The sequence below is a fragment of the Vulpes lagopus genome, chromosome 5 (assembly GCF_018345385.1).
Source record: "Vulpes lagopus strain Blue_001 chromosome 5, ASM1834538v1, whole genome shotgun sequence".
In the NCBI taxonomy this organism is placed as follows: domain Eukaryota; kingdom Metazoa; phylum Chordata; class Mammalia; order Carnivora; family Canidae; genus Vulpes; species Vulpes lagopus.
Genome location: NC_054828.1, coordinates 111,962,106 through 111,976,033, shown reverse-complemented (window position 1 = coordinate 111,976,033; position 13,928 = coordinate 111,962,106). Strand labels below are relative to the sequence as shown.

The 13,928-nt window shown below is 35.3% G+C and overlaps 1 protein-coding gene across 3 annotated transcripts in view; it reads left to right on the top strand.

Annotated features, from left to right (window-relative positions):
• Positions 1 to 13,928, top strand: part of BABAM2 (BRISC and BRCA1 A complex member 2) — a 407,463-nt gene that overhangs the window by 81,748 nt on the left and 311,787 nt on the right. For all 3 annotated transcript variants that reach the window (XM_041755098.1, XM_041755097.1, XM_041755099.1), the window contains exon 4: positions 8,281 to 8,375. In XM_041755098.1, coding sequence (XP_041611032.1) covers positions 8,281 to 8,375 — 95 coding nt within the window. The remainder of the gene's footprint in view (positions 1 to 8,280; positions 8,376 to 13,928) is intronic.

Below are 13,928 nucleotides of genomic sequence, written 5' to 3'. Positions count from 1 at the left end.
TATTATTTGTGTTGGTCTTTTCTCTGCCATCTCTGCCTTGAGGTCAGGTACTATGTTTTCTCCTTCCTGTATAACTCCCCAGGTGTCCAATATGTCCATCTGTGCATGGTGGGTTTTTAATAAATGTTATTGACTGATTTACTGACTGTTCACCATAGCAAGAAAACAATGCCACGTTTTATTCCAAAGAGGCTATCGTGTATTGAGGCAAAGTGTTTCAAGAGTTCTTTGAGGTTGAAGGTAAGTATCTGAGAATTTCTGAAATGTAAGAGTGTGAGATTCTGAAATATATTTAAATTACTTCCTTGTTTTGAAAAATGCTTATATAATGTTTTTTCCTGTATGCAGTATAGTAATTTCCTTTTTTCTCTCCAAAGAGATCTTTTTAGTTGAAGATGTGCTAATCTGGTATACATTGTTTTTAAAAAAATTATTGTGTATTCAAATACTTTTGACTGCTTTAGAAATTTTTAAAAATCAATAAAAATTAAAAATTAACATTCTCCAATATTTTCCTTTAAAATGGAGCCATTTGGGGAGTGCCTGGGTGGCTCATTTGGTTAACTTCTGTCTTCGGTTCAGGTCATGATCCTGGGGTCATGGGACCCAGCTCCACATCGGGCTCCCTTGTCTGCCAAGAGCCTGCTTCTCCCTCTCCCTCTGCTGCTTCTCTTGCTTGTACTCTCTCTCTGTCAGATAAATAAATAACTAAAATCCTCAAAAAGGGCTACTTGGGGACTTTTTTTTTTTTTTTTTTTTTTTAAGTAGGCTCTTTGACAGCATGGAGCCCAAGGCAGGGCTTGAACTCACTACCGTGAGATCAAGACCTGAGATGAAATTAAGAGTCAGACATTTAACCAGCTGAACCACCTAGGCACCCCTGGGGGATCTTCTTGAAAAATAAAGTTCTTTTTTAGTATTCATCGTATAAAAATATTCTTTGCTTTTAAAAAGGGCTCACTGTAGAGTTTAAATGGAAAACTTCCGAACTGTATTTTCAAGATGGTTTTACTTATAAAAAAATAAATTAACTCATAACCATTGAGTAAACACTTTCTAATTTATTTGTATTTAAGTCAAGATTAAAGTGGAACAAATTTTTACATCAGATTAAAAAAACATCTTTACTGAGATATAATTCTCATAGCATCCAACTTACTCTTTGAAGGATACAATTCAGTGGCTTTTTAATATATTCACAAAGTTGTACAACCTTCATTAATTTCGACATTGATTTTCATCACCAGTAAAAGAAACTGTGTACTTATTATCATTAGCAGCCCCCCCGTCCCCCACCTCTGGCAGCCATTAGTCTATTTTCTATCTCTATGGGTTTACATATTATGGACATTACATATAAATGGAATTATTCAATAATCATACACTATTTGTGGACTTTTGTCTTTGACAGTTTTCACATAGCATGAAGTTTTCAAGGACATCCATATTGTAACATGTATCAATACTTCTTTCTTTATAGCTGAATGATAGTCCATTGTATGTATTTGCCACATTTTATTTCTACATTGATCAGTTTATGGACTTTGGGTTGTTTTAATTTTTTTACTTTTTGGCTATTGTGGACAATGCTGATGAAAACATTCATATGCAAGCTTTTGTGTAGACATGTTTTCACTTTTCTTAGGTGTGTACCTAGCAGTGGAATTGGTGGGTCATAAGGTAACTCTATATTTAACATTTTTTTAAACAGCCAAACAGTTTTCCAAAGTGATGGCACCTTTTTATATTCTCACCATCAGAGTATGAGGATTCCAGTTTTTCCACGTCTTCACCAACACTTACCATTGTCTTTTTGATTGTAGCAATAATAGTTGGTGTGAGGTAGTATTGTGTTTTTTTTCTTAAGATTTTATTTATTCAAGAGGCACCTGGGTGTCTTAGTGGTTGAGTGTCTGCCTTTGGCTCAGGTTGTGATCCGGGGGTCCTGGGATCAAGTCCTGCATCAGACTCCTTGGAGGGAGCCTGTTTCTCTCTCTGCCTGTGTCTCTGCTTCTCTCATGAATAAATAAATAAAATCTTAAAAAAAGAATAACATTAAAAAAAGATTTTATTTATCTGAGAAATAGAGAAAGAGAGAGAGCATGAGCAGTGGGAGGGGCAGAGGGAGAGGAAGAAACAGACTCCCCACTGGGCAGGGAGCTTGATGTGTGGGGCTCAATTCCAGGACCCCAGGATCATGACTTGAGCCGAAGGCAGATGCTTAACCAACTGAGCCACCCAGGGGCCCCTCAAATTGTAGTTTTGATTTTGATTTCCTTAATGACTAATGATGTTGAGCATCTTTTCTTGTGCTTATGAGTCATTTCTATATCTTTTTTGAAGAAATATCAAATATTTTGTCCATTTTAATTTTTAATTAATGAAAGTTCACCTTCTTTCTTTTTTAAAAAACATTTAATTCTGGTATAGTTAGCATACAGTGTCATTAATTTGAGCTGTATAATATAGTGATTCAACAATTCCATACATTAGTCAGTAACAATTCCATACATTACTCAGTACTCATCAAGATAAGAGTACTCATAATCTCTATAGCCTATTTCACCCATCCCCCTGCCCACCTTCCCTCTGGTTACTATCTGATTGTTCTCTGCAGTTAAGAGTCTGTTGTCTGTTTGTCTTCCTCCCCCCACCTTTGTTCATTTGTCTTGTTTCTTTCTTTCTTTCTTTCTTTTTTTTTTTTTTTTTTAAGATTTTTATTTATTTATTCATGAGAGACACAGACTCAGAGAAAGAGGCAGAGACACAGGCAGATGGAGAAGCGGAGCCCGATGCGGGACTCGATCCTGGGACTCCAGGATCATGTCCCGGGGCCGAAGGCAGGCCCTAAACTGCTGAGCCACCCAGGAATCCCTTGTCTTGTTTCTTAAATTCCACATATGAGTGAAATCATATGGTATTTGTCATTCTCTGATTTATTTCACTTAGTATTATACTCTCTAGCTTCATTTGTGTTGTTGCAAATAGCAAGGTGTATACACACACACACATATCTTCTTTATCCATTTATCTATTGATAGACACTTGGGTTGCTTCCATAGTTTGGCTATTGTAAATAATGCTTCTTTGCCCATTTTTAAGTTGAATTATTTGTCTTTTTATTGTTTAGGTATAAGAGTTCTTTATATATTCTGGATATAGGTTATTTGTCGGATAATGTGATTTGCTAAATCATGTATTTCCTCTTTTTCTGTGGATTGTCTTTTCATTTTCTAGATAATGTTCTTTGAAAGACAGGAGTTTGAGATTTTGTCTGAGGTTCAGTTTATATAGTTTTTCTTTTGTTGTTTGTGTTTTTGATCTCATATCTAAGTAAACATTGCTTAGTTATGAGGATTTATTCTTATATTTTCCTCAAAGAGTTTTATAGTTTTTGCTCTTACACTTAGGTCTTTGATCCATTTTGAGTTAGTTTTTGTATATGGTATGAGTTAGGGACTCAGTTTCATTCTTTTGCATGTGGCTATCCAGTTGGCCCAGCACCATTAATTGAAAAGACTCTTAATCTGTTCAGGCTACTATAAAAATTACCTACACTGGGTGACTTAAACAAATATTTATTTTTCACAGGAGTCTGGGAAATCTGAGATCAAGGTGTTGGCAAGTTCAGTGTCTGGTGAGGTCTACTTCCTAGTTTATAGACAGTTTGTCTTTTCACTTACCTCACATGGCAGGAGGCAAGGGAGCTCTCTTGAGTTTCTTTTATAAGGGCATTAATCCCATTCATGAGGGTCCTGCCCTTATGACTTAGTCACCTATTGAAGGCCTTCACCTCCAAATGCCATCACATCAGGGATTAGGTTTCAACATGTGAATTTTAAGGGGATGCATTCAGTCTGTAGCAGACTCTTTTATTTAAAAAAAAATTAAAATTGTGGTAAAAATAACATAAAATTTGCCATCTTATTTTTGTGTATATTTCAGTAGTGTTAATAACATTCATATTGTTGTACCACTAATCTCCATAACCCTTTTCATCTTTAAAAACTGGAATTCTGTACTAATTAAACAGCTTCTAATTCTTCCCTTCTGACGGCTCTTGCTAACCACCATTCCACCATTCTTTCTATCTCTGAATTTGTCTACTCTTGTTACCTCATATGAGTGGGCTTATAAAGTATTTGTCTTTTTGTGACTGGCTTATTTTCACTTACCATAGATAGCATCCTCATGTTTCATCCATATTATTTTAAAAGGCTGAAGAATACTCCATTTGTGTGTATACCACATTTGGTTTATTTATCTGTCACTGGACACTTGGGTTGTTTCCACTAGGCTATTCTGAATAATGCTTCAGTGAACATGGGTGTACAAATGTCTGTTTGAAACACTGATTTCACTTCTTTTGAGTATATACCCAAGAGAGTAGAATTGCTTGATCATATGGTAATTTTGTTTTTAAATTTTTGTTTTCCACATCAGCTATACCATTTTACATTCATATCCACGGTGTACAGGGGTTCCCATTTCTCTACACCCTCACCAACACTTATTATATTCTCTTTCTCTCTCTCTTAAAAATAATAATCATCTCTTTTTTTTGATAGTAGTATTTTTTATGAGTGTGTGGTGGTGAGAAGACTCTTTTTACCCTATTGAATTGTCTTGGCAGCTTTGTCAAATATCAATTGACTATAATAAAATAAGTCATAGGGATGAAAAGTATAAAACAGGGAATATAGTCAATAATATTGTAATACACTTGTCATGGAGAGTATTTTGTAATGTATATAATGTATATAGTGATTATTGAATCACTGTGTTGTACACCTGAAACTAACTTAATATTATATGGCAAAAATACTTCACTTGAAATTAAAATATTCAATTGACTATAAATGTGAAAGTGTTTCCAGACTCTGAATTTTATTCCATTGTTCTTATGAGAGTAGCACACTTTCTTGATTACTGTGACTCTGTAATAAGTTTTAAAATTGGGAAATGTGTTTTCCAATTTGTTTTTTTTTCCAAGATTGCTTTTTGGCCATGCTGGAACCTTTGCATGTCTGTCTGACATTTGGGATAAGTTTGTCAATTTCTACAAAAAAAGCCAGTAGGGATTTTGATAGGGATTGCATGAAACCTGTGGATTAATTTAGGTGGTACTTCCATCTTAACAATATTAAGTCTTCTGATCCATGAACATGAGATGTTTTTCCATTTATGTAGGCCTTCTTCCATGTCTTTCAACAATGATTTATTGTACAAGTTTTGCACTTTTACAAGTAATGTCTTTCAACAATGTTTTTGTGTAAAAGTTTTACACTTGTTTCACTAAATTTATTCCTAAGTATTTTATTCTTTTTGGTTCTTTTTGGTTGTAAATGGAATTTCTTTTAAAAATTTCATTTCTAGGTTATTCATTGATAGTGTATAGAAGTGCAGTTGGTTTTATACATATCTTGTATCTCGCAACCTTACTGAACTTATTTGGATGTATGTGTGTGTGTGTGTATGCCTTAGGATTTTCTATATGCAAGATCATGTCATCTGTGCACAGAGATAATTTTGCTCTTTCTTTCTGATCTGGATGCCATTCATTTTTTTTTTTTTCTTGCCTAATTGCCCTAGCTAGAACCTCCAATCCAGGGTTGAGTAGAATTGCCAAGAGTGAATTTCCTTGGATCAGATTTTTAATCTGTAGTGTTTTGGAAATATGTATACTGACAGTGATTGTTTGAGAACTTGTAAATCCAGCTTTATGTCCTCTTGTAGTAACAAAAGTAACAAACTTCTATTGGAATTTATAATGCTGTTTATTTTTTCAACATTAATAGACACAATAGATTCTAACTTGACTTTCCCCAAAACTTTGGTGCCTCTCCTTTTTAGCTTTATAAATTTGTTTTCTAAATCTCACTAAAGCAAGCCAATTGTGGGACTTCTAAAAACATATCTCTAATGTAAATGTCCTCTTCAGGAATTGTGAGTACTGAGTATAGTTGAATAATAATGAATAATCTTCTGAACTTTATTCCTATTATAGATTTTTGTCAGTACTTAGATATCCAATTCAGAGAATAGAATTTTTTTTCATGTATTAGAGCATTTCTTGAATATACTCTGCATGTAACACTTTGACCATTGGAAATATGAAATAAATATAAGCATGTTTATTCTCTGAATGCTTGCAAGTTATTTAGGAAGATCAAGCATATGTACTTATCTTACACTGCTCTGCATTTGTGGTTCTGTGTATAATGTTCCTGGCTCCCTAACTAAATGTAAGCTCCTTGAGGAGAACCATCTTTGTATTGATACAGTGTCATAGTGCCTCACATATGCCATGTGTTTATTATGAATTCTTGAAATTAACAGAACAGGAAAAACCATATAATACTACAATGAAATACTGAAGTTGAATGGCATAACCAATCAGTACTGTTGAATGTCAGGGGTAATGATGATCAGTGTGTACTGGATTTATTAGGAAAGTCTTTATGCAAGACAAGGTAATTAAATGGACTCATGGTTGGAGCAGGGTTCAAAATTTTTTTTCATTGGATTCATGAATATATGAACTAAGTCATCTGGGCCTGGATAGAGCTGTTTGCAGCAGGAAATACCATATGAGAAACATTTTGGAGGAAAAATTGAGGGGACTTGTTTTCTAAGAGTATAAAGGGTGTGGGTAAGGTCAAAGAAGACATTAAAGTCACAGCATGGGAGATTAAGGAATTCCTAGAAATAGAGAAACCAGCTAGGGGAAGAGAGGAGTGGGAAAAGGGACAGTCATGAGCATGTTTTTAGACTTGCTGAGTTTGACATTAAAATACATAGAATGTAGTTAGAGGAAAGAAGGCTCAGATGAGAACTGAGATCAGCATATCATTGGATATCATTATGAAGATATTGTTTGAGCAGGAAAAATGATTGGACTGATAGAATTGTGTGTGCATGTACACACATATACATACCCTTATATGCTAGAATCCAATATGTGTGTTTGATTGTTGATATACTAATCTATGGGTTGGCATTAGCAGAATGATGAGTACTGGTTCTTGGGTAAGCAGGGGAAAAAAGCTAAAGGAGGGGACAGGAAAGGAACAGAGGTAGAAGAACTTAACACAGATTTGCTAAGGAGACGCTGTAATTTGTCTTGTGTTTCAAAATGATATTAATAATAACTAGTAGAACTCTCATATCACTTACTAAGTGCTTGCTGTGTGCCAGACACTGTGATAAGGGATGCTATCTCTATTTATCCTCACATCCAGTTTATGATATCAGTACTATTAGATTCCCTTTTACTGATAAAGAAACTAAAGTCTAAAGAAGTTAAAATTTGCCCAAGATGAGTTGAGCTAATAAATAATTAGGATACATTGTGGATATAAAACTGACTTTCTTGATTCTAAGCCAGATATTCTTTCCATTATATCAAAGGTTTATGTGTTTAATTTCTTCAAGGTAAAGTCTTTATCTTTAGAGAAATAGTCCCCAGTAGAGGCTTATTAATTAGCAGGTAGTGACTGAACAGTAACATTTCCTATAGAAAAATCTGCATATAATTTGGATGTGGCTGCTTCTGCTTTTCTGCTTGGGTGTTTGTATTTATAATGTGGTAGGAGATAAAACTTTTTTGATTGCATATTGTGAATATTTTATTTTTTATTTTAAAGATTTTATTTATTTATTCAAGAGAGACACAGAGGGAAGAGAGAGGCAGAGATACAGGCAGAGGGAGAAGCAGGCTCCTCACAGGGAGCGTGATGGCGGGACTCGATCCCGGGAGTGGGATCACACCCTGAGTCAAAGGCAAACGCTCAACCGCTGAGCCACCCAGGCATCCCTATTTATTTTATTTTTAAAGATTTTATTTATTCATTTTAGAGAGAGATTGCACATGAGAGTGGGGAGGAGGCGAGGGGGAAGGAGAGAGAGGGAGAAAGAATCCCAAGCAGACTCTGCACCTTATGGAGTGTGGAGCCCTATGGATGGGGGGGTGGTTTGGGAGTGGGAGGTGGTGGTGGCTTGACCTCACGACCCTGAGATCATGACCAGAGCTGAAACCAAGAGTCAGATGCTTAACTGACTACACCGCCTAGGTGCCCTTGTGGATATTAATTTTAAAAGACATTATCAGCTCTCTCATTTGAAGAATTAATCATTCAGAGAGTGCTTCTCAAATTTTTTTGTTAAACTAATATAAACTATAAACTAAACTTCTTTTAGAAGTGTTTCTGATGTATGCCTCAGAACATTTGTAAATTAGCAAGGAAATAATAAGGGCCTGATGTTTTCTTTTTTTTTCAGGGGACATCATTTTCAATGCCCAATACCCAGAGCTGCCCCCTGATTTTATCTTTGGAGAAGATGCTGAATTCCTGCCAGATCCCTCGGCCCTGCATGTGAGTACTGCAGGCTTGTTTCGGACGATCTTTATTTGTTGAAGGAAAATAAAATTAGCTTTTGACAATTGCTTGAAAGATAAATTTGCCAAACATGTGGGGTTTTTTTCCACCCCTTTTTTTCTCTATCCTCTGCAATAAGTACAGCTCTTCCTGTGCCAAAATAGTTTAAGGAAAAGATTTTTTTCATTGCAGTTCTACTTTCAGACTATTTTGAATTCAAATCTCTAGCATATTGGTTACAATATTTTTACTTCAGCCTAAAGAGACATGTTGAAGACATTTCTTTATTTTAATTTAATATTTCATGCCTGCAATCAATTTTCTGATGTTTACTAACACTTCATCACAGAGCTTGTTAGGGGAGTGTTTCTTGGCTCTTCAAGAGGCCTTTTTTTATATAGAAGTGAAAGTGGCAAATTTGGACTTGTATCCATATTATCTCATTATTATCAGAAGGGTAAAGACCAGATTAAGTGTTCTTGATTAAGCAAGACCAAAAACTTTGTAGTTAAAGTTAAATGTTTCTGGGGTTAAAAGCAAGGAAAGGAGTGGTGGTACTTGTCAGAGCACATGTGGTTTACATAAAAAATTGTGTGTTTCACATTGCTGGTGGAGAAAAACATGTGCCATTTTGTTTAAAAGGTCTGACCAGACAAAATGTCTTTCTTTCCCAAGTCCAGTTTTGCTTTGATGCCTATACTGTAAGAGGGTTTTGTTTTTCAAAACTATGTTCTTTGCTTTGTTTTTTGGACACATTTTGTCTCAAAGTTTTGTAATTAAAGATTTTGATGACTTACTTTGAAATTTTGCCCTCCTCCCTTTTTAAAAAGGGAAGTGTTAAATGGGAAGTATGAACCCAAACCTAAAGAACGATCTTAAATTTTAGAACACAGCTGTAAAAATGCAATTGGCAAGAGTAGGGTAGGTTTGTTGCAAAATTTTTAGTAATTACACTCAAACTGTTAGTTGATTTTTAAAAATTTGTGGTTTAAACATGATTCCTTTAGATGCTATATGTTGCATATTCACCTCATATTGAAGCTGAGGGGTTATCTAGAGAAAATGAGGCGGAAGTATCTCTACAGGCCTCTTCTGTGTTAACACTGCCAGTGGAGGCTAGCATATGCTAAATGCCAAAGATGTATTGTAGGCTAAGTGCTCCAGGAATTTCAAGAAGGTTGTCAGAAAAGGCTCTGTAGTAGGGGTGAGACTTGGACTCATTCTTGAAGAATGAGTGGAGAGTATGGCAGAGAGCATTTCAAGTAGTGAGAGTGACATAAACAAATGAAGCATATGGTATGTTATAGAAGAAGGTACTGACAGGTTTGCTGAAGTGTAAGTCAATATAAGGAAGGGCTAGGAAAGTTTAGAGAGGGAAATTGGACTGAGATTGTGAAGAGCATTGAGTTTTAAGTTAAGAGTCACAGAAGGAAATGATAATTGAAGAATCATCTCACAGCAATGTGGTCAACATAATGGATTAAGGAAAGATTGAGGATCAGAATTGAGGACTGTTGCAAAAATCTGGAGGAGGGAGAAGGAAAGGGCTTTGAGCTAGGATGATCCAAGAGGGAATACTCTGAAGAAAAGGATAAGAAATGTGTTTACAACTTCTTTTTTTGGGGGAATTGCCTTTAAAATTTGCAAGACACATCTTCAATAGTGATAACTATTGTGAGAGCATAGAATTTAAAAGCCAAAAAGGACTTTGAAGTTCAACTTATTCCACTTATCTATTTTAGTATTGAGAAAATTGACCTAGAATTATGTAATTACTTAATTGTGTCAGAGTTGATGTTATAACTTTACTCTTCTGATATTTAGTCCCTGAGTGAAGTTTTCACAGATGTTTTTGAGATTAGCTGAAGAGGAACAACCAAAAAATAAATAAAAGAAATCAAAGCACTGTATCTAAAAGAGAGATTCCAAATCTAGGGGAATACTTTCTCTTTAGCTGTAGTCAATCTGAGCACTCAGGCAGGCTATCCAGTGCTTCTTCATGAACCACTGGTTTGGGTAAGCCTAGTAGAGCAATCAGGGTATACCCTCCACCAGCTGGTGAGATCCTCCCAGCTCTATAGGTGCCCTTTATGTTCGTTGTCTGTCATCTGGCTAACACACTAGGGCAGGATACATGTCAGCAGACATTTCTCTGAGCATAGCATGCCTCTGAAGGACTTTTCACTCAACAGTTCACAGGCTGTGGTTTACTTCTTCAATTCAACTCAGCCTTTCTCCCCCTCCTTCCTGAAATGCGCAGAGCACAATCACTAATAACCTGGTTAGTCTGTATATGGTTCTGAATGAAAGGGAGATTCCGTATTTTATCACCCATGGAGGAGAGAGCAGAATGTCTAGATTTTTCTCCCTGAAGTACTAACTATAGGAGGGAATGAATATGTACCCTTAAGTTCTGGGAGCAGAGTCCATAGTCCAAAGTAGTTGCTATGGCAAGTATGGAATTTCCTTGAAGCTTCTGGGTTTTTTTTTTTTTTTTTTTTTTTTTTTAAGCTTCTGGGTTTTATCTTAAAAATTAGTAAAAATTATTTTGCATTTGATTCTATAATATACCTGTACTTTTTAATAAAAATTATATTAAATTATAAATATATGAGAAAAAACATGTCCCAGTTTGAGAAATATAATTTTTGAGAATATGTATGATCTATTATTTATTCAATTTATTTAAACCAGCTTCTTTTTATAAAAGGGTTTGAAGTAACTTAAATAAAGGATACACATAAGGTTAATAAAAATATATGCGAGGTACTCTAATCCATCAGATGGAGCCACCTCTTTTTAAACTTAAAATACGGAATCTCCCTTTCATTCAGAACCATATACAGACTAACCAGGCTTTAGGCTTTTCATTCACAGAGATGAGTTTCACTAAGAACTTTGAGATCCTGAGGTGAATGGAAAATAGTAGATAGAGATACTAGATCCAGATAAATATGAGATAGATACCAGAGATAGGTATCTCGTAGGTATTGGGGAACCAGAAAACAACCCAAATGTCCAGTTGGGTTGTAATTGTGGTTGTCCAATGGTTCCTACTTCTGGCTATCCACTATAATAATTTAGGAAGCCTGTTAAAAATACAGATTCCTGGATCCCACTGGAATCTGAATAAGACCTGTTAGGGAGCTGAGAAGTCATTAAATTCTCTGGCCCATTTCTCTGTATTAGGTGAACTGCCATTGGGAATCACTGATTGAATCCATATTTTATAGTAACATCTCCAACAGAAGGCCCATTTGTCTTTGTTTGTTGTATTTACAGTGAGGTATTATTTTCTATTTTGGGGACAGCTCTATTGTTTTTTTTTTTTTTTAGATTAAAAGCTTTATTGAGGCATAGTTCATGTGCCATATAATCTACCTATTTAAAGTGTATAATTCAGTGGATTTTAGTATATTCATAGAGTTGTGCAACCATTACCTTATTAAATTTAATTTTTTAAATTGAGGTATAATTGACATTTAATATTATGTTTCAAGTGTACAACATAATGATTTGATATTTGTGTATGTTGTGAAATGATCCCTATAGTGTCTAGTTACCATCTATCATAATCAGAGTCAAATTTAGAACATTAGCAGTCACTTCCTCTTCCTCCACACCCCTACCCATATTCACTCTAAGCATTAACTGTTCTCCATTCCATTTCTGTGGATTTGCCTGTTCTGAACATTTCATATTAATGGAATCATATAACATGTGGTCCTTTGTGACTGACCAATTTCATTAGCATACAGTTTTCAATGTGTCATATATCACTCCTTCATTTTTTATTGCTAAATAATACTACATTGTATGCATAGACCACATTTTATTTATCCATTGTCAGTTGATGGACATTTGGGTTGTTTTCATATTTTGGCAATTATAAATACTGTTGTTGTATGGGCATATTTTAATTTTTCTTGGATATATGCCAGGGAATAGAATTGCAAGGTCAAAGGTACCTATGTTTAGCTTTTTAAGGAACCGCCAGACTGTTTTCCAAAGTAATTATACTGTTTTATATCCATGCCAGCATCTAAGTGTTTTGGTTTCTCCACACCAACACTTGTTATTGTCTGTCTTTTTTTATTGTAGCCTATGAAGTGGTATCTCATTGTGGTTTGGGTGTGTATTTCCCTGATGGCGGATGATGTTTTGCATCTTTCCTTGTGCTTATTGGCCATTTTTATACCTTCCTTGGGGAAATATCTATTCAAATCCTTTGCTCTTTTTAAAAATTAGGTTACTTGCTTTTTATTGTTGAGGTATAAGAGTTCTTTGTATATTGTATCTCCATACATGCCAGAATTTTTTTCCATTCTATGGATTGTCTTTTCACTTCTAGGTAGCATTGTTTAAAAGACAAAAATTTAAGTTTAACTTATCTATATTTTATTTTGTTGCATGTGCTACTGATTTTATATCTAAGAAACCATTGCCTAGTCCAAGGTTATGAAATCTTACTGTTATCTTCCCTTAAATACTTCTGTAATTTTTGCTCTTACATTTAGGTATTTTGGGCATTTTGGGTTAATTTTTGTATATGGTATGAAGTAGGGACCCCACTTCATTTTTTTTTTTTGAGATTTATTTATTTTTTTCAGACAGGGAGAAAGAGTACATGGAGGGGCAGAGGGAGAGGGAGAAGGAGAGAAACAGACTCCCTGCTGAGCACAGAGTCTGACGTGGGGCTTGATTCTACAACCTGTGAGATCATGACCTGAGCCGAAATCAAGAGTCGGACACAACCAACTGATCCACCTAGGTGCCCCCCACTTCATTGTTTTATAAGTGGAGATCCAGATGTCTAGACATAATTTATTAGAAAGCCTATTTTTTTCCATATTGAGTTGTCTTGGCATTCTTATGGAAACTCAGTTGACTGTAAATGTGAGGATGTATTTCTGGACTGTCAATTCTATTACTTTGATCTGTCTTTTGACCTTATATCAGTCCACACTGTCTTGATTTGCTATGACTTTATAATAAGTTTTGAGATTGAGAAGTATGGGTTTCCAACTTTATTCTTTTTTTCTAAGATTGCTTTGTGGGTCCCTGCATTCCCTAGGATCAGCTTATCAGTTTCTGTCAAGAATCCAGCTGGAGTTTTTATAGGAATTGCAATTGAATCTGTAGCTCCAGCTAGAGATTTGCTATTCACTATTTTCATTCACTTCTGCCTGGAACTCCCTCCCCTCATTTAATCTGAATAGTTTGCTCTTCTTCTATCTTCAAATGTCATTATATCAGAGAGGCCTTTCTTGATGTCCCTCTACAAAGTAGTGGTAGCACACTCCCCCATTACTCTCATTTTTTATCATGGCACTTATCACTATTGATAATTTTTTCCTTGCTTATTTGTTTGGTATCTCTCTGCTAGGATGACCAATGGCTGATGGGTTTTCTGGGATGTAGTACCTTCAGTGCTGAAATTGGATAGTCCCAGGTAAATTGGGATGGAGGGTTACTCTTGTTTCTTTACTGGAATGGAAACCTCATGAGAGAATGAATTTGTTTTCTTCACTGCTATGTCCTAATAACTAG